General features: G+C 41.1%; 1 protein-coding gene across 2 annotated transcripts in view; it reads right to left on the reverse strand.

Moving 5' to 3' along the window:
- The window catches only part of PGM5 (phosphoglucomutase 5), an 81590-nt gene extending 67864 nt beyond the window's left edge, over positions 1-13726 (reverse strand). The window contains exons 1-4 of one of the 2 annotated variants that reach the window (XM_082301273.1): positions 13367-13723; positions 6629-6791; positions 3937-4083; positions 459-584 (exon numbers count right to left, since the gene is read on the reverse strand). In XM_082301273.1, coding sequence (XP_082157399.1) covers positions 459-584; positions 3937-4083; positions 6629-6791; positions 13367-13627 — 697 coding nt within the window. In that variant the 5' untranslated portion in view covers positions 13628-13723. Of the gene's footprint in view, positions 1-458; positions 585-3936; positions 4084-6628; positions 6792-13366 lie in introns of both variants that reach the window. The other variant, XM_082301274.1, reaches the window with a different exon arrangement.
- Positions 13727-26946: the final 13220 nt, after the last annotated feature.

Below are 26946 nucleotides of genomic sequence, written 5' to 3' on the forward strand. Positions count from 1 at the left end.
TTCACTTTTAACATTAGTGAGACAAGAGGTCTCAGCTAACTCTTTAATTTCTTTATTCAGACTTAACTAGTTCTATACCATTTAGAATTTCCTCTTAGTAGAGAGATTGCCTTGTAACCTCCTCAGTCACTGGACACTGCAATATACTTCAGGACCCTGTCATGGCAAGATTACCTCATCCTGCTTGCTTCCAAATGCAGAAAGAAAACTTTTATTGGACACATATGCCTTTACTTATTTACCAAGTAAGATAAACCTCTTTGCCTAGTACGGCATCTAACCCATTGCCTTTGTTGGTAGTGTAAGGTTCAAATCTTACTACCCTTAACTTTTATTACACAAAAGTCTGACATTTATATGCTGTACTGTTATTCAGAAATCAATGCAGTGTACAACTTTAATTGGGAAGTTATTTTAGTGTACCTACAATTCTGCCCCAATAGCACTTAAGTTCATACCTCCATTCATGGCATCAATCCTTATTTTAATCTGATTGGGTCCGGTCAGCAAATTTCTGATGGCATTGAAATCAAAAATAGTTCGAAGGAGATTGAGGTAGATTTCCACAGAATCCACAATTTCCACTAGAAAAATCACACAGAAAAGAAGTGACTACAGCTCACAAAAGTTAGGTTACTTCTTCCAGCTCTCTTCCACCCAACTCAACTAAAGTCAGAGTACACAACCCCTATATGACACAGCTTTGCTTTGAAGTCCACAGAGGAAGAGTCAAGGTCTCCCAGTGCCTTCAGTGTGGCTACCATCAAGCTTTAAGCCTTGAAAAGATCAAGTTCTGCCTGCTAAAAGACTGCAGAGATAATGTAAGTTGACAGTTCCTATTTCACTGAAGACATCAATGAGCATACATTATATCAAAGTAAACTCTTTATAGATCATTCACTAAACCACCGGAAAACTTTGCAAGCTAAATAGGTTTATTCTCAGAGGAGGAAGATGTCCATGACAAGTTGACACAAGAGGTTCTATTCTTGTATCTGACAGCAGTATTTCTCTGCATCATTTCTTCAAGAGAGACATACAGTCTATTATTCTAAATTCTGGCACCAGGAATACCTGTGTTCAGTTTGTTGCAGATGGACAACAAACCATACTTTTGCAGTGTAAATCTCATTGATTCAGGAAAGTAAGGCTCAGATGCAACACGTTTTTTTGCTAAGGTCTTGATAACTTGAAATTTAAATTCATAAAAGCAGAGCACTACAATTTTTTAGTTCTTTTGGATGTAAAACACTAAACAAAAATGAATTAATGAAAATAAGTCTGTCATAATGAAAGCAGTTACAAAACAAATGTCAAAAGCCATGATTCTCAGTCTTCTTGGAATGAATTACATTTCCTGATTAAATTAAAAAGCATATGTTATACAAATATCTTTTCATCTGGTTAAATGAGTATCTTGAAATACTTTACTTACAAGTTAAATTATTACTTAAAATCTCATCCAATTTTGCTCAGAAACACTAACCTCACACTAATGCTCTTCTTTAGAGTAACATGAAAATGACACAGACATTTTTTGAGCCTGAGAAAAACACTTAGAATAGATTGTGACAATATGCTTGAAGAAACAAAAAAAAGCTCTCAAGGCTGAAAAATAATCTAAAACGTATTTGAAAAAGAGCCAATTCTACTGTATATATTAAAAGTCTCAAACACTCACTAAGGTTATAGTATTTCATCTCTTCTATGCCCTGCTCCTAACAGCACTTTAGTAAGCCTTAAGCTTTACATATATGAACAAATGTGACAACTACAATGGAGTTCGTCACACATGTGAAGATAAAGCACATGTAAGATTAAAGTCTAAAAATTATTTTAACTCCTGCCAAACCTAACCTCAGTTGTTTCAACACCTCTGTAGCCTGATTCACAGGAATTAGTTCATACAACTGAAGAAAAAGCAGAAGTTTAAAATACATTCTCTTTGCTTTTTGTTTGGCGAAAAAAGCCAAACATGTTCTCTGCAATAAAATAAAATACTCCAGCAAAACCAAAATTTAAGGACTTTTTAAAATGAAAAACTTTATTTCTCAAAACGTACATTGTCTTGAAAGGTGCAGTTTGGGTGAAAAACAAAATTACTTTAATTCTAGGGCATCAGGAATGTGGAAAAGTTCTTGAGGCCACAATAGAGTCTTACAGTATTTGAAATATATGAAATATACATGAAATTTGAAATATGTGTCAGAACCCTTATTTATTTGTTTTTGACTCCTTCAAGAAAACAGCTGTGTTAGATAACTTTAAATCAATTGTAAGCACAGAAGTATTCACATGCTTAAAATTAAATATGTGCTTAAGCAATCCCTCTACATTTGGAGTCACTGGATGTACAAATCCCACAACTTTTCAGAAAGCGTGAGCAAAGGATGAATAAACTGAGAGTCTCATTTACTTTTTTGTCAATTAGACTTCAATAAGCAAACCATTCCTAGTCCAAAAAAGCTTGTGTTTGGTGTTTAACTACTAGAAGCATAAGAACATAAATTTGGCAAAGATACTTGGCTGAAAGATGAGGCCTGATGCACTTAGAAGTCTGTAACTCAGATTCCTTAAGTGCAAAACAAATGTAACAGCTATAAATGCACACAGCATTAGACATAAGCAAGAGGAGCTGGAAACCATGGTGCAATTAGAAAACTATGACCTAACTGCTATCACAGAAACATGGTGGGATGAGGTACATGACTGGAGCACTGCAGTTGAGGGCCACAAGGTTTTCAGGAGACAGGCTGGGAAGGAGGGGGGGGGGCACTGTGCTCAATGTTAAGGAAGGGTCAGATCGTGAAGAGCTCCTCTGGGAAACGGCCACTGAGACCCTGAGGGTGAAAATCAAGCAGACCAACATGGCTGGGGTCTACTACAGGACACCTGACATGAGAAGTCTCTTGATGAGACCATCTTCTTTGTTAAAAAAAAAAAAACAAAACCAAACCCTACCTCCACTGGCAACCTCGAACTTCCCTGCAATCTTTCCTCCAGGTTTCCTGGGACTGTGGCAAGCTGTTGGAATAATTCCAGCAGCTGCTTTCATCTTTCAGATGATATATGACAGACCAACATCATCTACCTAGCTTTCTTTAAGGTCTTTGACACTGTACCACATGGCATATTATCTCCGAACCAGAGAGACATGGATTTGATGGATGGACTATTCAATGGATCAAGAATTGACTAGATGGACACAGCCAGAGTGTTGTGGTCAACAGCTCTATGTCCAGGTGGAGGATTCTGCCCCTCTGCTCTGCTCTGGTGAGACCCCACCTGCAGTGCTGCATCCAGCTCTGGGGTTCTCAGTATGAGAAAGACATGGACCTGTTGGAGCAGGTCCAAGATAGTGCCACAAAGATGATTAGAGGGATGAAGAACCTGTCCTGTGATGACAGGTTGAAAGACCTGGGGATGTTCAGCACAGAGAAGAGAAGGCTCTGAAGAGACCCGACAGCTGCCTTCCAGTACCTAAAGGGGACCTTATACAAAGAATTTCAAAACAGGCAAATAGTGTTAGGACAAGGGGGAAGGGTTTTAAACTGAAGGATAAGAGATTTAGGTTAGATTTGAGGAGGAAATTCTCTAATGTGAGAGTGGTGACGTATTTGAACAGGTTGCCCAGAGACACTGTGGATGCCCCATCCCTAGAAGTGTTCAAGGCCATGCTGGATGGAACTCTAAGCAACCTGGTCCAATGAAAGGTTTCCCTGCCAATGACAGCAGGGTTGGAACAAGATGATCCTTAAAGTACCTTCCACCATAAACCATTCTATGATTCTATACTTTGCCTTTTATTTTGATAACTTCTAGTAAGGCATCTTAAAGAGCTGAAGTTCTGCTTATATAATTACCCATTATAATTCTGCCACAATACTAATGTTTAGACCCAATGGACTTAGTATGCATAAAAGCATACACTGATACCTCGGAAAGGTTTGAATTTGTTCTCCAGATCAAATTCTTGTCTTCCTAGGCGTGATAAATCAACTCTGAGATCTGGACAAATTGCATATTCCTCCAAGGTTTTGCTGATTTGATAGATCTTTTCTGCAACCATGTCTGGAGCGGGTCCTATAAGAGAAAATAATGTGGTGGGTCATTTCTTTCAAATGAAGATTTCCTATTTTAAAAGGGAGTGCTATAGCAAACATTTTTCTGAATATATTTGAGTTACTATGGAATAAATAAAACCAAAGTACTGTAGTAAATAAGGTCTGTCTTTTCACAACACAAGTTTAAAACATTTTTCAAAAAAATAAAACATGGAAATACACTGCATTACTCACAACATTTTGATTCACATAGAGTATTTAAATCAATTCTTATCCAGGGGCAGGGAGAATGAGGTAACCACAGTCATATTTGTTTGGGTTTCTTGGTCAAAGACTGCCTTTCTTTTACTCTGCATGGAATCTCAACATAGCTATTAAAGGAAAGCCTGTTCTTCAGCAGCAGGTTCTGGTGTTTCACAGGACTTTCTGCAAATGCACACCTGTGAAGATCACATAGTTTGGTGTTTCCCATTATTTCATTACAAAAACATACCATTTTTAGAAGTCTTACCAGTTTTACAGTGGTACTGTATTGCAGTTTCCCTCCACTACCTGAATGAAATTTATCTTTGTTAGAAATTCGGTTGCTCAACAATTAGCAATTACAACCTGGATCAGTTATGTCATTCAGAAACAGAAAACACACCTTACTTGTGAATTACTTTCATTGCCAAAACTTGAAAAATGGCTTTATTTTCACAGATTTACTGTAAACCAAACAAAAGTTGCAGTCTTGATGCAAAAAATACTAGATGAACTATGCCATATGCAGTGCAAAGGTTGAGTCTGAGTTGTAATTGAGTATGAATTGCAACAAAGTCCCTTCTGGCTGATCTGACTCTTCACAGCTTATATTAAAGCTACACTTTCACTCTAAAAATTATTTCCTTTATTCCCTTTTACATGTTCTCTCTCCTAATCCAAAGTGTCTTTGAAGGTGTTTTCAGTGCAAACTTCTCATTCCTCCAGCAATGCTGCTAGAGCAGTGCATTGCCACATAAATTAGTGTCTTCCATCTCAGATGCAGTGTACCAGATGGTCCAATACAACAAAAACCAGCTACTTAATTCTTCGTTTAGCTTAGAAAATTACTTCTTACTTGTCTAATCCAAACCCAACCAAAGGGTGAGGATGTCAATAGCTCCAGATCCTCCTTGATAGATGGATGTATTGTCTACTGGTATTTCCAGCTAAGGAGATACCCCAGAGTCACTCTACATTCTCTTCTACAGCTACAGAAACAAACCACTTCTGCTTGACCTGGATCTGCAAATAGACTGAGCAAGAATATAGAGCAACAATAACCTTCCCTAGGAGCTTGCTGCTGTGCCTAACCACAGTCTTAATTCAAACACCTTGCCTAATACTTAACTCACATTTTCTCAGCTGGAACTTAAACCAACTACTTTTCATTATGGCCCTGTTGATTAACATACATAATTGAACCTTGTGACCTCTGTTTGAGCAGTGTTTCATATATAAAGCTTAACAGCCTTTTTTGAATTCTCTTTAAAAAGGCAAAGCACACTAGAAAGACTGCACCACCAACTGTTACCCATCTACCAAGCAGATTTTAAATGCACGTGGTGTTTTAAAGTTTATAGAGTGCTAATGCATCTAATGGTTTGGCTCTGGTACATGTGTGCTGTGACCCTGGCTTTCTCACTGGCTGACCTGACACAGTCCTTTTAATCTCTCTGGGATTCCAGCCTATTCTGTTTATAAAATCACACTCATTTAACCATGCACGTTTTTCAATTACACAAGGGAGAGGGGAGAAAGCACTCCTTCTCAAGTTCTCCCACCTTCAAAATGGGGAAGGAAACATTTTATAAGCCCTTTCAGTTCTTTTTTTCACATTGAAAGCACTCTACATGTGTGAGGTATGCAAGGTGTCAGCTACCATCACATAATGTTATATGAGTGTACACAGATCTATAATGTAAAACATACAGAATGTATAACATACCTACACGTGTTAGTTGTCAATCTTGGAAAACAAGACTTTAGCTATATACACAAATTCCACTATTCAGTGGTGGACTTGGGCTAAAATGGTACAGCTCTCTACCTGGGTAAGACCAGTTACTTCCTGGATAAACATAAGAAGTGCTTTCTTCCACTCGAGACAATGAGTTATACTGCTTCTGAAATTACATGCTTTAAAGTAAATGCCAAGACAAGCAACACAGAAATATGAGGAAATCAGAAGTCCCTCACAGGCATCTTTATAAAAGGATCAGAACCATTACGGTGATCTGGATGACTATACAAGGTACTGTAAAAACAGGATGGCAAGTCAGTCGTTTATAGAAATCTTACAGCTACCCCAAGGTCTTCAATGAACATTTAATGCTTATTTTTCAGACCAGTGGAGGCAAATACACTTCTATTATTTAAAAAAAAAAAAAAAAAAATAGAGAGATAGAGAGATGCCTATGTTCTTCACAGTTTTAACAGAGTAAATGAAAAACACATAGTTACAAACACCTAGTTATCCTTGTAAGAGTATTTCCAGCATACCAAGATGGAGTGTTGTAGTGTGTTTTAAAAAAACCCCATACCTCCATTGGCAACTTCAAACTTGACTCCAAATTCTCCTCCAGGTCCCCCAGGACTGTGGCTAGCTGTTAAAATAATTCCACCAGCTGCTTTGATCTTTCGGATGATACACGAAACAGCAGGTGTGGATAAGATCCCATTCTGTCCAATAACCAATCTGCCGATCTATGTGGAAAAAACAAGCCAAAGTACTCTGAATAGTACCAAATTTTTGAAAATCAGTATATAAACACACACACATACGGGCATGTATGTACAGGATTGAAATGGTAAAGTCCTGGTATGGAACATATTCTTTTGCAGAGAAATATACGTACATGAGTTGGTTGCATGCTAATCTTGAGCACTGACAAAAAATACTGTATCCTGGCACATTTAACCCCAGTGGCCTGGATATGACAGCAAAGCAAGAGCACAGCAATGATAGGGATTTGCAAAGCTCCCAAGCGTAATACTAGGCTGTCATCCTGCAACCAAAACTTGCCAGGTAACCCTGCAAATCAGCAAATCCCCTCAGATATCAGCACAGTTTAGGGCTGACTCTGTGGATACATTTGCAGGGCTGGGACTATAATAGAAAGAGAACAGAAAGAGAATTGCCTTTCATAGGGCAGCCTTCCAGTGCAATCACAAGTTATCACTCCACACTAGGACCTGCAGTCTCTTGCAGTTACACTTCTGCTGCCAAGACACCCTTGGATGTCTTGCCCCATAAAAAGCACTGCACCTCCTTCAGCCATCAGTGACTCCTTGGCTATTCCAAATGAACAGGGTGTGTTTCCCAGGGCACAGCTGAGCAGGGGAAGTTCCCACCATTCTTAAAATAAAAGAAAACCTTTCAGGTGGTGTTATTAAACACTGACTCAATGTGTTTGGTATTACATGCAGTTCCACTGCAAGGTTCCAATTTCAAAACCATGCCTTCATCCCCTACACCAATACTACAGTTTCAGCTTAACACAAATAATCTAGGAGCCAACAAGAAATGTATTTACAAAGAAATACAAATGAGTTCAAATTTCTGGGAAACAGAAAGACCAAAAAAAAGCAAGGGGAAAAGGGGAGGTTAAGAGTTACAGATGAGAACTGAGGCAGCTGTATATGGAGCTTAAAATGATACTGTCCAAGCTTGGAGTTTCTCAATAACATCAATACAAAAAAAAAGTAAAATCAGCCCACTCACCACCACCACTACTGAGTAGTAGTTTGGAAGGTGCAGGGCAGTTAGGGGAGGCAGAGGGAGAAGCGGAACACTGAATCCCTCCCACTCCCCATCTAAAAACAGACTCGGAGTTGAACTTCGAATTTCATTCTCTAGTTTGAAGGAGATTTGGTATCTCTACAGTCTGTGTGGCAAAGCAACAGCACAGGAGGTGTTACTACCTGCCTCCTGTCCATGAAGAGCTGTTCCTTCATATACAGATGACCTTCTTCTGGGCACTCATGTGAGCACCTTAATGATTACTTAGAAGTGTGCTTCCAAATAACTTCAGAAAAGCAAAGGATTAAGAGATTATTTAACCTGGTTTTGTGAACTATTTTAATAATTAAGACTACAAAGAAATTATCAACTTCAACTGCAAGCATAAATTACTTTTTTGATAACTGTCACCAATCAGAAACTATGTCTATCCATTTCTCTTTCACTGAGAATCACAAGACCTGCTTTCAAATTTTAAAAAATGTGCAGTCTCCTATCTGAGATTTCTACCTCAAGCTCTCATGAAAGAATGATTGTTTGTCTACCTGCTTCTCTTTTCAGAGTTTTTGCAGATAATTTTGAAGCCTATGGAATGTTGCTGGAAAACAGGAGAGCTAAGAAGTTAAGAAACAAACAAAAAATTATAATGGAAAGAAAAATACTATTTTAAAAAAACCTGAAATCGATTGTTTTGAATATTGTCCCTCCCTTTTTTTAAACTATGAAGCATGTAGAAAGCTAGAGCAATGACTCAGTCTTCCAAATACAGCTGTCAGAAATGTGTGCCAGCTCTTAAAACAGTATTGTGTATGGGTAAACAAAAGGAATATGACAGCAATAGCATTTAAAAAAATACTTGAAAATAACCACACAATCTATCTGGAGGTACTCAAGTACAAATGCATTTATGCTTGCATGCAGGCTTATCACAAACATGTTTTTGGTATTTCCAAATCTAAACTAGTGAGTTTTAGTTTTTGTCTTCATGCACAACACCCGTAGTTTTAAAAGTTAGTAGAATATTTAAATTCTTCACAATGCACGAATTGCCTAGGACTATCTCTTCACATATTTAATTTCTTCCCATTCAGCAGATGTTGAACAAACTGGTTTTTCCATTTTTCTGGATGCTAAATATTAATATAAATATGAACAATCTGATTTGCCTTAAGCATTTGTCATGATGCTACTATTTCTATACTACATAGAAATATTATTTATTATGCTGATTTCTGTACTATAGAAATACTGCAATTTTTAGTATGCTAAATTAAGGATCCTGCAAATCAAATTACGTAAGATACATTGGTATATTATTTGCAGGGAATACTATAAAGTTTCACCTTATAGTAAGGTCATCAGTACTTCTACACAACTGCCTGAGGAGAGTGTAGGCCTTAGAGGTGTAAATGTGCTACCCATCTTCCTTTGCTTTCTTCGTTTTGGTGGCAGGAATGCACAAGGTCATCTTCTCCTGGTTCAGAATCTCTTCATTTTGAACCAAATACTAAACTAGCATTTAATTATTTCTTTAATTAATTTAATTAATATCCGATTTTACAGACTTCTTGCAATCTGGGCTAAAACAGTAACCAAACTCTACCCACACATTGACTCACAATTAAAGTTCCAGTAATATCCTTCTGAAAATCTTGGACAATTTCATAGCGCAGAAAAATTATCTTTGGAATTCAAAAACTTGCATGGCTACAAGATCACAGGCATGTAACATCCCTTCTAATACTGTGTCCCTATGCCACATTCTATTTTGTCACTGTACTTCTAGTAGCAACAGCAGAAACAAAGAGCCTCAACAAACAGTTACAGCTGAAAGAATAAAGTACCCTAACAAGTACTTTACAAGAACACTTTTATGCAATATTACTGCTTGCAGCTGTGCCTTTTTAGACGATTCAGCTGATTACCATGGAGTCACTTAATGCTTTTTAAATTCTTTTTCCCAGTAATCTCTCATATGCCTCAGTCAATTATACTTGAAAGAACATGAAGCAAGCAGATTACATCCTGAACAACTTGGGGCTGTGCCTCTCTATCTTTTACTATAGTATCCTAAAGATGACTGAAAACCTCACTCAGTGTAGAAGAAAATAAGTATCACACACAGCCAGGGAGGGAGGGCAAGATTTGCATGAAAAGCCATGGAAAATAAAAGCAATATGGTATTACATAGGAGACAACCAGAAAACTCAACTCTCCGCCATCTCAAACTTCTACAGCATTACTATCAATATTCTGCAATCTCTCTAGCATGTTGTCATGACTTTCCATATTCAGTGTAAGATCATTAGCTTCTCACCTGCCACTGAGACTCACAAACAACAGCTTTTCATTTAAACCTATCCTAAACTTTCCAACAAAAATGAGACACTCCATCCAGCTGGTGAGTCTAATATTTGCATCTAATTCGTAGAGGAACTGTATTGCAACTGCTGGAGCCTTCTACCTCAGTTCTTCCAGACATTAAGGCTGACAGACACTACTACTGGCAGGACACAGGTGGGAAGGGAAATAGAGCCTCAGATACTCTCCTACCACTCCACTTTGTCAAACTGCTTGTTGCAACCCAGAATGGCACAGGACCTCTGTCTGGCCTTCCTCATGCTCCCCCACCTTCCCATGACGTGCACTCCCTCACCCAAATGCGTTTGCTACAGCCCCAGCTGTGTGCCCCACAGAGCTGGTGGAGCATGTGCTGCTTGCAGCTGCAGAGCATGGGAAAGCTGTGCAGGCTGCAGCTGTGGGGCATGTACCTGCAGCCCTGAGCTGGAGGGCATGAGCCAGCAGCACCCAGGATGAGCAGACCAAGCACTGGCAGCTGACTGAGCAGGGGACCTCATCTCACTCCTCGTACCAGAGCCTATGCCAACCGTGCTAAGCTGTTAGCACAGGGGGAATGTGGGATGAGTCACCAAGTTAGAACAAGAGGAACCTAGCAACTCTAAAGGGCAATCCATTTACAGTTGATAATAGAAAATCACTTTTATTTTTGTACTCAGCAGGCACAACTAACCATGACACTCGGTATGTATCTTCCAGGAAGGAGATTAAAGTTCAGTTTATCAGCACTGTGTGGCTATTCCTCTCCTGGCACTCAGGGCAGCTGAACATTTTCAATGCACCTTCAAGCCTTCCCCACATTTTATCTGATCCAGCCTACCATCAGTTCACTTCTTTCACTGTCATACTGGCTACATGATTTCTCATGATACTAACCTCATCCAAAGGGAGAGATTTTTGCTCTCATGAGTCTTCTCTTCCTCTCCCCCTGCTTACATAGCACAGCACTAAGCAATGCTATCAAGTAGATTCAGATATTTTCCCAGCAGGTGTATTTTAACAGCCAAAAAATAACACGTACAGATAGTACTAAGTAAGTAAACATGAGACTTATACATTTACACTGTGCTTGAGAGAAACAGAGGTGAGGGTGAGCAGGGTGAAGACGTTACAAAGAGAATAGAGGATGAGAGCACGCAAATGGGAAGCCCTTTCAGTAGCTCCCTACCAGCTGGGCTGCTGAATTTCTGAGGACTGTGTCACTAGTAAGATAATCATGCGTGAATTCAGATCTTTGTGAGAACTGTAAGCAGAAGAGTTTGGGGTTTGGCTTCAGAAGACGCTAGGGAGAAACTGTGTTTCTAAGAAACCTGCAGTAACTTAAGAAAGGGGAAGCATTATTACAGCACGGTGCCAGAAACATGTCAAACTGGAAATCTCCTAAGGGCAGAACGATATTCAAGGAAGACGGGGCATGTGACAGTAAGAAGGAGGCAGGCTGATAGGAAAAATTAGTCGGCATAACTTGTCTGAGAAGCCCCTGCTCTTCTAAACCCTTAACTTCTTCAGCACCTCAGCCCTTGTGGTCACCCTGCACTGTAACTAACCCATTCCAGTAGCTCCTACTAGCATGCAAGGACAGGCAAGAACTTCAGCCTCAGCAGCGCAGTTCTTTCTGCCAGGCTCTTGCTTTAGTTGTTGCTGCACTTCATCTCACCTGGTCAACAAGTACAACTCCATCAGTGAGACTATCTCCACTGAGCTACATGGGCAATGAGGCTAGGGAGCAGCACTCCTCAGCATCCTGTCCCCCTTTCTTGCAACTCCCCACACACCAGCCCACTTCCTCTGCCCTACACCCACTCCCTGCATGCTCCCTTCCCTGACACTGCAGATGGAACCATTGTGTCAGTCTCGCCACTGTCCCCACTTCCACCACTGTACCCCCCAGCGCCCTTCCACACCCTGGGCCACATAAACCCCGGCCTCTGCCAAGTCCCTATATGAATGGTGATTTTGCACTAGGCAGACGGTATGTAAGACAGTCAGTCTGACATCTCAGACATCACTCAGCATCTGCTTGATACTATCAGCACATTGAGAACATGTTTTAGAAGTAAATTTAAAATATTCATTATTCATACAAGACTGACTGGTCTATATAGCTTGTACATGACAACAAATCAGCAGGGAAAATTCAAACACATATGAAGATTCATTTCAAAATGAAAGATCTTCGACAACAAATCAGCAGGGAAAATTCAAACACATATGAAGATTCATTTCAAAATGAAAGATCTTCTGAAAGCACTGCCTTTGAAGCACTGAGCTTTTGCAAAAAATAATCCCTACAAAAAGAAACCCTATAAAATTATATCACTCCTGCCAAATCTAGAGGATCAGTCTAGGCATCACAACAAGAGACAGCAGTTTCAACTCTGCTTTGAAGTGGAACTTCAAGCCTGCATTATCTGGTGTTTCCAGCTTTCTGTACACCACATCCACACACTGACATCCACACACGCATGTATCTAGCAGAAGACATAAGTCTTCTTCCCAAGTTCTTTCCTACTTTCAAAACTGCACAAGAAAAGTTTGTATCCCATCTGACCACAGGTTTCTGCCACTGTTGTCTTCCTGGATTTTACAATTTCTTAGCAAGTGACCAATAGAAAAGAACTATCATTTTCCTAAGATGTAGATAAAATGCTGAATTCCTCTTCCTTCAACAATACAATTTTCCTTAAATACGTTTAAAATATCCTGAGCAGCAGATGCATGTCTGATACCTTTGTTTCCCATGTACCTATTTTTAACTCTGCTTCATTTTCTCCTGCAGAGTGAACCCTATGTTTCAGCTCCCATGCCTTCCTCCTTCTAGAATAAGGTGTGAAACAGCACGGCACGGCTGGCAGTCTCCTGAGGTTGCCACCATCCCCACCGCCACACCCCGACAGAGCCATCACCTCTCCAGGGCCCAGCGGCACAGCCCAGCGGACGCACGAACCGGCACGCGTGGGGCTGGCTCGGGCACCTGACGCGCACAGCGCTGACATAGAGCCGCACGCGGAGTTCCTCCGGGCTCCATCTGCGTCTGGAGCGCTGTCCGGGTGATGACATTGGAAGGTTCTGCCCGTGCTTCCCGCGGGAGCGCCGGCGCGGGCAGAGCGCGGGTGCCGCTGCCAGGGACGGGGCGCAGAGGCCGTCGAGGGGGCGGCGGGGAGGGTGAGGGGCCGCTTACCCCGTTGGCCGCGGCCATCTGGACGACGATCTCGATGGCCGTCTTGCTGAAGTACCTGCCGTCGCTGCCCACCACCATGGTGCAGCCCTGCCGGTCGCGGAGGTCGACGGAGGAGAGGAGGCTCTGCACGAAGTTGGGCAGGTAGTTGCGCTGGCTCTCGAAGAGCGCCGTGGGCCGCCGCAGGCCCCCTCCGCCCGTCGGGCGCTGGTCCTCGTAGGGCGCCGTCTGCACGGTGAGCACGGGGATGGGGGTGCGCTCCATGGCGGCTGCCGCCCGCCGGGCTGTGGCTCCGCTGGGGAGCGACGGCCCTGGCGCAGGCTGCCGAACCGGCCGTGGGCAGCCCAGAGGCGTTCCCCGGGCGGGGCCCGGCGTCGCGGGGGAGCCAGGGCGGGCGCGGGGTGCGCACCGCCCCTTCCCCGCCCGCCCCGCCGAGGGCCCCGTCGGCGCCTCGCTGCCCGCCAGCCCGCTGCCATCAGCATGCGGCGGCCCCGTCCAAAAATAACCCTGGAAAGCGAAGCCGAGAGCTGCGGGCTCCTGCCAGGGGTGTAACTGGAGGCAGCGGGGATCGGGCGAGCCAGCGCCGCACACTTGCTCGGGGGGATCACGGTCTGTCAGCGTCGGGCCCCGGCAGCCGCGTACCCCGGGCACGGCGGCAGCACCTTCCGGCCGAGGGCAGCGCCCCTGCGCAGCCAAGAGTCCGGCTGGAGTAGGCCGGGCAGTGGTTCTGTCCCAGGCGAGGAAACAAGGGAGCAGGCAATTAAAACACGAACAAAGGGAATCGATTTTTTTTTTTTTTTTTCCTTACTGTATTGCTCAAAAGCAAGTTTTTTGTATAGTAAGTAAACTTGAGCAGGGGCTTGCTAAGTAAGCGTTCTCTCCGGGCTCATTCTTTGTAAGGCCGACTCTCAAGGTGCCTTTCCCTATGACAAACCAAGGTATTTCATAGAGATGTATGGCAAGGCTTAGTTCGTGGGTTGATTCTGCTTAAATGAAATGCAGAGGTGGTGGCACTAGCGACTGTGAAGATGCCTGACATTTCCCCGTATAAAGGCTGTGTTTATAGATGCCTGTGACTGTCAAACATCAGCTGAATGTTTCCATCCAAATGCTCTTTTCACACTGGGCCCACACAGCACTTTTTTGCCAGGGCAATTCTTTTGGTAGGAGAGTTGGAAAAAATAGTCATGTAGCCTCGATGTCATTCTTGTGCTTAGGAAATCCCTGGTGTGGACCTGCATCTGAGCAGGCAAAAATAGTTCTGTAAGGCATTTTTCTGGTTTCTTCGAAGGAGTCTGCTCATACACCACTCAGAAGCCCAGTGGAGTTGTTACGGTTCAACAAAGCAACGTGTTAGCTGCAATGATAAGAGGTGGCCAGGCAAATATGGTGTAAAATGCTTTTGTCTTTTACAGAGGCTGCAAGTCCATTATATAGTTCGTTCAGTAGTTCATTAAGAGTCAGTGAGAGTCACCTGATGAATGGTAACCAGAGGAACTCAGTCATGATTTTGAGCCCTATTTCTGCAGGCTTTTTAGTGGTTCATAGAGCGTGACAGTTTAATTTAATTTTCTGCTACCCATACATCCCTTTTGCAGGGATGGCTACCATCACAGTAGAACACTCTACGGTAGGCAAGGCCCAACAGTTTAGTTTAAACGAAGTAATTCATTTAAGCAGGTACAAGAATTCTAGCTCTGTTGGGAGAACACCTTTAGCAGCAGAGAGCCAGAGCACATACAGGGAAGCAGTAATCGCGTCTCTCTCTCTTTTGTTAGACCTCGTAGCCTGTAGTCATGATTGTGGCTTCCTGTACTGATTCAGAATGCATTTTAAACAGCAAAAAGAAAAAAATCTGCCCTGTGGAAATGCCAGTTCTCATATTCCTAATGTAAACAAGGTACAGTTTATATGAGGTAGCTGTATCTTAAACAATATTGAGCACTGCCAGCAATGAAACCAAGACATACAGTGTGCCTTAGTGAAAGCTGAAATAAAATCAGATAACTGCTATCTACCATAGCAAGTACCCAACAAGGAAACAGCAGCAAAGATGGAAAGCATTACAAAGAACAGATAAGATCAAAATAAAGGAAAACACATGAATGACCAAAGTAAGAAATTTGATAGTCTTTGAAATAAAGAATTGACTGCATTTTTCATATGGATAGAGGAAATGTGTTCAGCATTTGGAAGAAAATATATTAATTTGAATCAATTTTAAAAACTCTGCAAACACTGATATTCTCAGAATGTGTATTTAAGAGTGACAATTTTCCGAAATTGCTTGTCTCCACCCATATAATTTATGTACAGTAATGAAAAAATGTGTTTTACAGTCTTTTCAAGCATTGCCTTGACAAAGGCACGACCAGAAGTGTAATGGGTTGTAATGAGCACTGTAAATTTAGTTCAAACTCAAGCTCTGCTTTAGGTAAGTCCAACCAAAACTTTATGTAACCCCTCTTTCATTATGATTCTTGAAATACTTTGCAAAACTCAGTGTTATTAAGTCATACTATTTCAGAAGGACCTCAGGTTTTGTTTTAAAAAATAAATTATCAGCCTTCTCAGTGGCGGTGCAAAGCATGAGGAAGGTAATGTAGAGAGCCTGAACATTTTAGGATGAAAGCTGTAGAAAAGGAACCATGTTTTTACTTTTTGAAATAAATTCTTCAGTTTTCCAGCACCCAGATTAGCATTATGTTGATACATTTATCCATGGATAAGTGCTTCAATTTCTGTTCTATAGCAATACAAGTCCCACAAGCAGTCCTGTTCTCAGCAGATGTCACTGAGAAGTGGAGGTCTCTGTAAATGGCTAGTATTGCAGTGCATTAGCTGATTACTGGTGTGTATCTTCAACAAATGAATAATTATCAGTTTGGGATGATATTAAAAGTCTGGAATGTCTTCTTGGAAAACAACAGCTAAATATATTCTTAGTATTACCAAACTCTGTTGTGAGTGAGTTTTTTAAAGGTTGTTAAAATAAAAACCAACTTAATGGAGTGACAGGATACATGTTAAATTTGTTCTGTTTCCAACTAAAACAATTAGCTTTCTGAATGCCGATTTTAGAAACATGGTTTGACATATGCAGTGTCGTTCAGGAACATTTTCACCCCCTACTTGGGTTCTTATTTGTTTCTTAAAGCTTTTTAATTCCTGAGCCTTAAAATGTTTACCATAACTCATTTGTCTTGTGACAACATAGCAGTATTAATTACTTTAAGATGTATAATTTTTGTGCTTGCCCATGTTTTTTTACCAGCATTGTACTGGTGCCTTTGTCCATTTAAGTCCGGTTTTGTCATGCACTAAGCTGGGCATTGGGTTGTTGCCTGTGTGGGCTTGAAGGACAGAAGTCTGTCCCATTGCAACAGAAGCCCTTTATAGCCACACAATTACTTTTAATTCAGTTGACCTGGTGACCTGAAGTGTTGCCTCTACAAGATGGCAGAAAATACTAATGGATTTTCTTGAAGGTAGGTTATGGAAGCCCAGCCCAGCTCTGATTTGATGCCAACATACAGGAAATTGCACTGGACCTAACACTTCCTTTCTGTTAAGGAAAAATATTTTGTATTGGCTTGCAAATGTTGTAGGAGAATTGAACAAGTGCCATTAACTAAGCAAGTTTTGCCATTGAGCTCACAGTTCATCACTAGAATAATACCTGAGTTTTAGACAAAAACATATTTTTACAGTTGTTTCATGCAGTATGTGTTTGAGGTAGAAATGCGGATACTCAAAATTAATTCAGGCATTCGCCATGGTACCATATTTTGAAGTTCAAATTCTCATTCTGCCATGGAGCTGGATACTCCAGTTCCTCTTGTAGTGCAGTTATCATATGAAGAATGGCATACACTTATTGTAAGTTGTTAACCCGTGCTATTGAAACAAAAAAGTTCTAAAAATAAAATGTCAGCTTCTTTAAACCACTCAAAAATTGCAACTCAATTAATATGTTTTTTTGTCAATAAGAACAAAAACACTTTTAAACCCCTGTGCTTCCAAATGAAGCTTTTTCCACGTTGTTTTCTTTGACTTGCAATGATTTTGTTTCAAAATGTAAATTACTTAGGAGTTAAAAAAAAAATTAAAGAGAAAATAAAATAAAAAAACTGGTAGATATTTTGACTGACTTTATCTGTCTTGTCTTTCAGCTCACAAATTAAAGTTTATCTATGCAGGCATTTCTATTATGCTAGAAAAGGCAGAGAAGGATAGGAAGATTCTTATAGGGAAGTTAGTTCCCTTGTTGCAGAATTTTATTGAGAAGTAGTATCTATGATCTCATGGATACCAGTCAAGTTCTTTTCTGGAAATCTTACTTAATCCCCAGAAAGGCTATATTTCGCTACAGCTGGAAGTCTGTAATTACTGTGAAACAGAGTGTTTGTTTTAAGGAACATTTTCACACAAACTTACATGAAAATTGATTTACAAAGCCCAAACCAGAAAAAATCCCTGAAAACATATTTCTCATGATTGATAACTGATTTACTGCTATGCCAGCAACTTGTGAAGTTGTGTAAGTCAGGTCTGACTTAAGAAATTGCCTGTTACTATCCATCTAATCAGGAGAAACCAGAAGGAAGAAAAGGATTGAGAAAAGGAACCGGGACAATCTTCAATCATTAACGTAAGAGAAAAAGCAACTGTTGTGAAAAAAAATCCTCCAAAATGTCCAAATGGTGCAGAAAGTTTATTCAAATAGTTTTGGCCACTGTCAAGTGTGTGATACTCTTTTTCTAACTGAAAATAAGTTAGTTAATCTTACTCTATGTAAAATTAAGTGTGCAGTCTCCACAATCTTGCTAGACAGTGTGACAGAGATAGATATGTTCGGTTTAACGAGCTGTTTGTACTGCCAAGTAAGCACTGTGTTGTCAAGGCCTGATTTAGCAGGAACTTATTTCATGTACACTGTGGAAGCCTTACACTTCCATTTATGGTTTTTAACAATTATGTCACCAGTTAAGAGTGGAAAATTTATCCATACGATTGTCATTGCAGCACATGATATGGATAGAATAAAACACAGACTGTTCCTCCTCCTGCAGACCTGCAGATTCCCAGTCTGATTTTCAGAGATGCAAGAAGTAGGTACTGCCACTGCATCCAGTGAGAGTGACACACGACAAGGCCCTCCAGGCTGTAATGCTCAGATGACATCACATTCTACAACCATGACAAAATACATCTTACAGATACTGCCAATTGAATGGCCTCTTTCACATCATCACCCACTTGTGCACTGTGGGTTCCTGGCAAACAAATTCCTTCAGGGTCTAAAGTCCACTCCTTACAAGCAAGCATGTATTCTGTGTATGTCCATCCTTCTCAGTGGCGGAATTACTGAGTAAAATGAAAACCTCAGCTGAGACATAATGGTTTGATGCTGGGAGCTGGGCAGTGATAACACAGAAATAGGACATGCATTCTCAAATTTATCCTGCCTATCTCCTAGCTCAGGGATGCAAGGTAGTAAAGGTTGCAGAAAAACTGCTGGTTTTCTTGCTGTACAAACAGATTAGTACCTGAAAGAGAGACTGAGTTTATAGTAGAGATCTATTGCTCATCCATTTTAAAAGACTGTGATTTTCAGCATTAAGTCAAAGCACATGAAAAGTTTAAGAATGCAGAGAAATAAATGTTCCCACAACACCTCTTCGCTATATCTGAAGGAATATATACACTCAACATAATGATTGGTACAGGGATTCCTTGCCTTACATATGTTGGCCTTCTACAACAAGAAAGCAAGGTAACGAAAGCAAAATGCCATCACTGCTCTGAGTCACAGCATCTCTGACGAGAACTCAAAGCTAAACTTCTCAGGAACACAAACAGAAAACCAAAAGCAAACAAACAAAAAAGGAAGAATAAAGCAGCATAGAAAGCCAGCTCCTTCAAATGGAGGAGGATTTTAATAGCAGCTTTATTTCTGAGTTTTTGGGAAAGACACAATATGTTTGAGTTTCAGTTCAACAAACAAATGCACTGGCCTTTTAGAGAGCATATTAAGACCTACGGATTAAAAAGCCCTGTTTTAAGGAAGAGTCCCAGACATAATTCCTGTGATTCCTTAATAACTGTCAATATCATGGTTTTTATCATTTTAAGTAGTTGCTTAACGGGGTTTGCTTTGGGGTTTTTTTGCACCCACTGAAAAATAAATAGTTAACTTCACTATGCCAGCTGTGTCTGACTCTGCCACTTAAGGGAATACTATTGGACAAAGCACTTGAGATTTTTCTCTTTTCAAGAATTATTCTCTCTCTCATGTCAAGGGTTGAGTAATTTTTCAGCATACATAGTCTAAATTCTACCTGACAAATTGCTTTTGCCAGGGAACTTGTTTTATCTTCTGACAATAGCTGATGAAAGGAAGAAAATTTCTCACACCAACATGCCATGTCTGCTAAACAACCTTTCCATATTCAAGTGATAATCATTGTTTCTTTTAAAAGCCTAGACAGACACCAGAATAGTTCCTAAAATTATAAAAATAATCCAGAAGAAACCATTGAGTAAGGTCCACGGAAAAATCATAAAAAAATGAACCAGAAGTTTAATCTCAGGATAACTCAAGACATTTAGATCCTGTCTCGCAGCTGAGGACGATGCGCGACTGGAGGTGCCGCTGAGAGGTGTGGAAAGTGGTCGAGCAGCGCCTCCTTCTGTGGGTATATCTGCTCTGTCAGCCTCTGTGGAGCTCTATCCACAGCCGAAGTCTGATTTATTTTTCTGTTATGTAAACTACCAAATCTGCTGGCTCATTTCTGAGGAGTTTGCCCTCACTTCTCCCGACCTGCAAGCCAGAAAGGATGCTTATTTAGAGATATCCATTTGTATGTACACCTTTGGAAAATTGTTGTCAGACAAACTAGCCTTTCTGTTTTGGTGTAACTTCCGTTCTTGGTTTTGCCTGACCTTTCATCTGGTTTGTCACAGGGTAATTTAAGATTTTCTTATTTAGATACTGTGAAAGTGTAAGTGGAAAAAAATTGATGTACTGTGGAAAAAATGAATGTGATTGTACTTCACTGTCACAATAGAAAGTTATCTAAAGTAAAACAATAAGATGCAGGTGTGAAGTAGGGCATTTCCTTACGATTGCCAGGGACACTGACTTAATGTATATATTTATACCTGCAGTTGACACCTGGGTTGAGGTCTTTGGAGTCTACCACTGCAAAAATTAATCTGTAATGGAACTGGCTTGAATGAGTCTGTCTTATTTAGACCGTAATGCTTTCAGAGAAGTAACATGCTGACTTAGTTACTCTAGAATTACCAGTTCCTTTTCCCAGGATGCTCCTCTTGCATAGAAGTGAAGGGCTATTTCAACCTACCTGTTTAACCAAGGGTGCTGGTTTGACTTGCTCTTGTTGACCTTTACCTATCAGGTTTTATTTTTAATTGGATTATGTCAATGATGCCAATTCCCATCCAGTCACTTTCATGGCCATATGATTAATCAGCAACACTCTCCATCCTGAATACCTGGGGAGGTAAAAAAAGAATCCCCACCAAACTAAAAATATGTCATGGAGACAACACTCTGCACTCTGACCATTCTTTTTGAAGAATCTGATTAAAGTTATCCCTCTTCCTTAGGTTTTAACTTTTGTATTTTTCAAATCCTGTACTGCCTAGTGTGTAACTCTAAAGTTCCTTGTAGCTTGTTAATTTCTGCTCTCTCGTACTAGGTAGACATAACAAAGCCTCTCTGGGCCTGCTCTCCAAGGAGACTCAGACCATCCAAGGCCCAAAATGTAAACCAAAGCCTCTGAAAGGAGGGGCAAGCTTGGGGAAGCTACATCATTAACTGAAGCTTTAATTGGAGAATTTACCCTGACATGCAAATGAACCAAACCTATAAAAGTGTGAAGAACTCATGACCTGGGGTCCATCTTGGGATCCATCTTGGCAGTAGCCTCTGGCACTCCAGGGGGTACGTTTGAAGGCCTTTCAAATAAATACCTACCTTTATCCCCTTATTTTTTTTTCTACTATTCTATTTTTTCACTGGTTTTAGGTGGCTTCTCAAGGCATCACTATGGTGGTGGGGTTAGAAAGCTAAAACTTACCCTCTCAGGCACTTTTGATATCATAATTCAATCTTACAACTACATCAACAAAGTCCTCCATCAAAAACATGAAGTCAGTATTCTCTTACTTTTAGAAGAAAGAGGAAAGAATTTGCAGGGAAAAAAATAATCTCACTCTGATTTTAGATTGAAGGGATACAGATTTTTTTATTTTTCATCAACTCTCTCCTTTATCATCTAGAAAAGACCTTAAGACCAAAATCAGATAGAATTTCCTAGAAGACTACATCTGCATCGTTGAAGAGCTAACAAAGTTGCTGGAACAAATGTTACCGCTAGATGACAGCAAATACTCATTTACTGTGACATTTTCCTACTTGTGAGCAGATCAGCTACTAGAAGATAAAAACCAAGAAGTGGAGGCACTGGGACAAATCCTCTTTTGGAACAAATTCGGCTTTCCCCTGGAAACATCAGCAGAGTTCTTCACTGAGTAAAATTTGCTTACTTATTGCATATTAAAGTCATTATTTCAGCTCAAGTAGCATGGTGCTTTACAGTCATAACTTTGAGTTATCCTCTGAGATAAATGTCTTTCTCATATTCCTGTTTGCAAACCAGAACTCCAGCCACTATGTTGGTTTTGATTTTCACTCACCTTCCTCCAATTCCTTTAAGGCAGGTGCTGATCCCACAGGCATGTTTTGAGAAACAAGTAGCAGAACATTTACACAGAAGCAAATAAAACCATTATGATTTAAGAAGTTTTGTTTATCCAGGCTATTATTTATAAGCAACTGGATCTAGTTGAAGATGTCCCTGCTCAGTACAGGGGGTTGGACTAGATGACCTTTAGAGGTCCCATCCAAACCAAACTATTTTATGGTTCTGTGGTTCTGTGGTTATGACTGAAACCTCCTGGAAAATACAGCTTAAATGTCATAGGAATGTCAAGCCTTTGCTTAGGTAGCCCCCAGTACACTGATAGCAGCCATATCAGTTTACAACAACCAGGCCCTTTCATCTTGTTACAATGTTAAAATGGCATTATGTTGTTATATATTGTTAGCAGGCAGTTGTAGTATTTATGTAAGGGTTTTTAATAAATTTTCTCCATAAGATGAGATTCAATGCTGTGATTCTGAGCAACCTCTTGTGAATTAAAACAAAATTCTGCACTGGTCAAGACAGAAAGAGGTAGCCTTGTCTGTTGCATTTAAGTGAAATTATTAAAAATACCAAATGTAACAGTATAAGATCATTATTAGCTGCTCGTTCCAATTAAAAAGAAGCTTGAAACTTTCAAGAACAGTACAGAGAAAGTAATAAACAAACCAAATAACAAATTAGCTATGCTTGTAGATTGCAATTGTTAAACTGAAAGAGATGCAACAGATTTGAGTCCTATTAAGAGAGCAATGTGAAGTTAGTAGGTATTTCAGACTAGGTGAGTGAGGACAGTAAGATCACTGGGACTCTCCATTGTGCTTAAAGACTGGAAGCAGTACAATAAAGCCACACTTTAGACCAACATTTTTAAGTAAATACAAATTACAAGTGTTTTACTCATTCCTTAATGGGCAATACACGTCCTAGACTGCTAGACGCTTGATCAGTTACAGCTGCATTCTTTTCTGAAAATTTCTGTGGATGTCAAGTGGGTGCGGGACTGAGGCCAAGGTGCACTCAGACCTGATGCCTTGAGCAGACTGTCTCTATGAAGCTGCTTTCATAGCCAGACTTGGATTTCCTCTTTGTTCCCTTTGCCTGCATGTACACGGCTGGAAGAGCAAAGGACTACATGTCGGGCATTGGAATGGTAATGTAGCCTTGTCATCCTGCAGGATGCCACTGCCAGTAACAGGCCCCAAGCTTTGCACTGAGTGTGCCACACCTCAGGGCTGAGGTTTGCCACACCTGGTCTGGCCAATCTTTTCCTGACCTGCTGAAGCTCTGAGTCTTTCAATTTATTTGTGACAGCAGTTTCTCTAACTGGCCAGGTGTAAACTGCTAATTTGTTTTACTTTTTTATCCTTGGATGTTACAACCATATATTTTACAGCTGGTAGTAACAAGCTGCCATTCTGTGTAGGGTGAGATACTTATGGCTTTAATGTAATGATGTAGCCTAGAGAAACATTCCTGATACAGTATCAATGGCCTTGAGCAGTGGAGACAAGGATGTGTTGCAGAGGAGTACAGGTGTTGGGGTGACCCAGCCCACTGCGGGGCTGGGGCAGCGAGATGCCAGTCAATCCCAGCCCATCCCCTGGATCGAGTTTCCCGAAGAGGCAGACTCAGAGGGTGGGTCGAGGGGCGGCTCAGAAGCCTAAGCCGCATCCTCTGGGCGGTGCCCGGGTCCGAGCCACCTCCCCCGGGTTGGGAAAATTCCCGGTTACTCGGTTGTTCACTGGTTCTCTGTTATAACTCCCGCCTCTTGGTTTACCCCCAGTGGTTCCTGTTACATTGTATCCTCCCCTTGGCTTGTAACTCAGTGGTTGTTTTCCCCTTTCCCCTCGGTTTTCAAATTGCCTATAAAACTGAGGGAAAAGCCTCAGTATCCCATCCCATCACAATCGCATCATTCCCATCACATCGGATTCCAGCCTTCCCAGCTCGTTCGAGTTGTGAAACTTCTAACAATAAACCTGTTAGGAGGCAGACCAGAACAGCCTCTCTCTTCCTTTGTCTCCGAGCTAAGTGAGCCGATCCCATCGGCTCCTGCCGTGTTTCCTCTGCCGAGAAGCCAGCGAGCTAGCCCAGCAAGCAGCTCTTTTCCTGATGCCGAAGTCGCTTCAGCGACGCGTGGAGGTAACGCAGCTGAACTGACTCTGACCTGGGGCATGCCAGAGTTGGTGCCTCGAGCACCAAAAGCTGAGTTATACAGACATAAGGGGTGATAAGAAAGGGGGCACAGGCTTAGCCCTGGAATTCCACTGCTATAAACAATTCACTACAATCAGTTAAAAGCATGCAGACCGGAACCTGCATATAGTGTAGACAACGTGTATGTAATTCATATAACAAATTCGGATGCAATGTGAAGCTGCAGAGCAGTGCAGGATCAGCAAAGCATGGTTGCAGGGCCAATGTTCCTGGTAGCAGAGGAAATGCCCCACAAGGAGAGGCGGATGCTGTTGCTGTGGGCTCTGCAGGGCAGCTGGGCTGATGACAGCAGCAGAGAAACAGGCTGGTTCATGAGAACAGCAGGTGGCTGGGGCCCCCACCCTATCCATCCTGTCCCCTCTGGCAACATCCTGCCTACAGGAGCTCAGATGGAACATGGACAACAACCTGCTCCAGCAGGTGGGAGGTTATACATATGGATTAAAAAGCAAGAATATAGTAAAATACTACCAAATTCAGAACCACCTAAATTTTAAAGGGCGTAATAAATTAAACCATGATCACCCATTCATCTTCCTGGATAATTCCTGGAGATTAAACACAACAGATGATACAAACAAATGGAACAAGAGTGCAAGAATATAATTTTTGTTAGTTTCAAGTTTAATGGAGCTCATAAAAACATGTGGAAAGTAGAATACTGTGGAGAAAAATGCTTTTTGGAAATAGACTTTGGAAAGTCTATTTCTGTAGATGTTTGATATTCATGAAGGCACAGAAGTGATCAAATCATTGCAATTTACCTCTAGGACAGAAACTCCTCTGCCTCTGCTAGGGAACAAAATGTATGGAGTTTGTTGACAAGATGACTTCCTACCTAGTACTTCATGTGTCTTGGAGGAGGGACTGAAGCACCTTAAGTGGCAGTTACCTGGCTGGGAAGTAAGCTCAGATCTGGATGGCCGTAATTTCTTCAGAGAAGGTGTGGCTGTGCCCCTTTTGGGACCTGCACAGGGAGAACTGCTGATGATTTTCTTTACCAGATCCCTCCTCACCCCAACCTGAGCATCCCCCAGCTGCCCCACCATCCACACCACAACCCCAAGAGAGGGGTGAGTGGTGTCTGCATGTCCCTTTCACCCTCCTCCACAACCTCACTTCAAACCAATTCTAGTTCCTTGGAGAGGGCCATCCTAGACATAGCTAACACAAATATTACAGCAATTTCACTATGGGCAACTTTTACAGAGCCATCATTATCTTTCCTCTTTTCATTCTGTCATGATGCAAAACAAGACATAGCACCCCAGGCTGGGCATGTAAGAACAGACCAGAAAAAGTTGGTTTAATAAATATCCAAGAAAAGTAACCAGTGGTCTTCTTGGGAGATGAGGATAAAGAGGCCCTTGGCATGCTACCTGTGTCATTATGCGTGAACAGAATTAGAGGACAAAGCACTGGGGCATCCTGACAGCCAGCAAGGACAGAGGAGCACAAACTCCCACCCTGCCCAGGAGCTGCTTGCTCTCCATCCCAGGGGATCCCTTGAAATATGCAGGCAGTTTACAGAAGACAAGCAGAGACAAAGATGTGCATACTGACTAAAGCTCCTCTGGCATCAGCATTGCAAGCAGTGCAGGGAAAGTCCTAGCAAGGGTAAGTAGTATCAACAAGAGCTATCGAGTGCAGAGCATGTACTTACACCTGCAGAGATGCCCTCCTCTACAGCAACAAAAAGCCCCCAGTATATTGACAGTCGTCACGGGAATTTCAGAGTGTGGAGCAGTGTGTGGTGTGTGGTGAGCAAATATTAAAAAATAACCATGTAAAATATGACAGTAAGTCATCCATGGCTTTTTCCCTTATGACTCGTGGTTGAAGCTCTTCTTATTAAGTCTCTGAACTTTTATTCAATTCAGAAGTTAGTAAAATTTCAGAGATTAATCTTTCTAAAGAGAATTGAGTCCTTCCATTACATGAGGCATTTAAAAGATAAGAGGTATTTTGATCACTTTTCCTGTGGCAAATGGAAGCAAAAGCAGCAAAAAATACAAATGTATTATCCACAAATTTGCATTTATGTGATCTTATTACTCAATGAGTCACAGTGACGGCAATCATTTGACAAATCTTCATGCAGGACTGTGTGTCATTTATGCAGTCCAAAACAGTGTGGGAACACATATTAGTGTTCTCCCAGTGTGAGAACATATATTAGTTTTAAAAATGAAGAGATGCAATTGCTAAGGGAAACAGTCACAGTTATCACTCAGCAATATACCCAGTTCACTCAAATGCCACTGAGCTCTGCTAAACAGAAAACAACATTGTGTAAGCAGATTGTTCTCTCTTTACACCACGCTTTAGAGAAAAATTAAATTCTGAAAACTACTTCAAGCTATCTAAAACTACTTCTGATGTGAGGAATGAAGTAATGCCTGCTTATGTATGTATCTACCAGGAGACTAAAGAGTTCTATAGTAGCTAAGATACTTGACTTAAATATTTTCATCAACTGAGACACCAGCTCCTGGCAGTGAAAGATTAAGACATGTCTCCATCCTCAGCTCTTTTGAAAACAAATTCCAAACTCATATATTCTAGTAGAAGCGAAGTGAAAAAACTTAAGACTGCTGATGAGGGAATGGCCCACCTTTTTTTTTTTTAATG

The sequence above is a fragment of the Coloeus monedula genome (assembly GCF_965178545.1).
Source record: "Coloeus monedula genome assembly, chromosome: Z".
In the NCBI taxonomy this organism is placed as follows: Eukaryota; Metazoa; Chordata; class Aves; order Passeriformes; family Corvidae; genus Coloeus; species Coloeus monedula.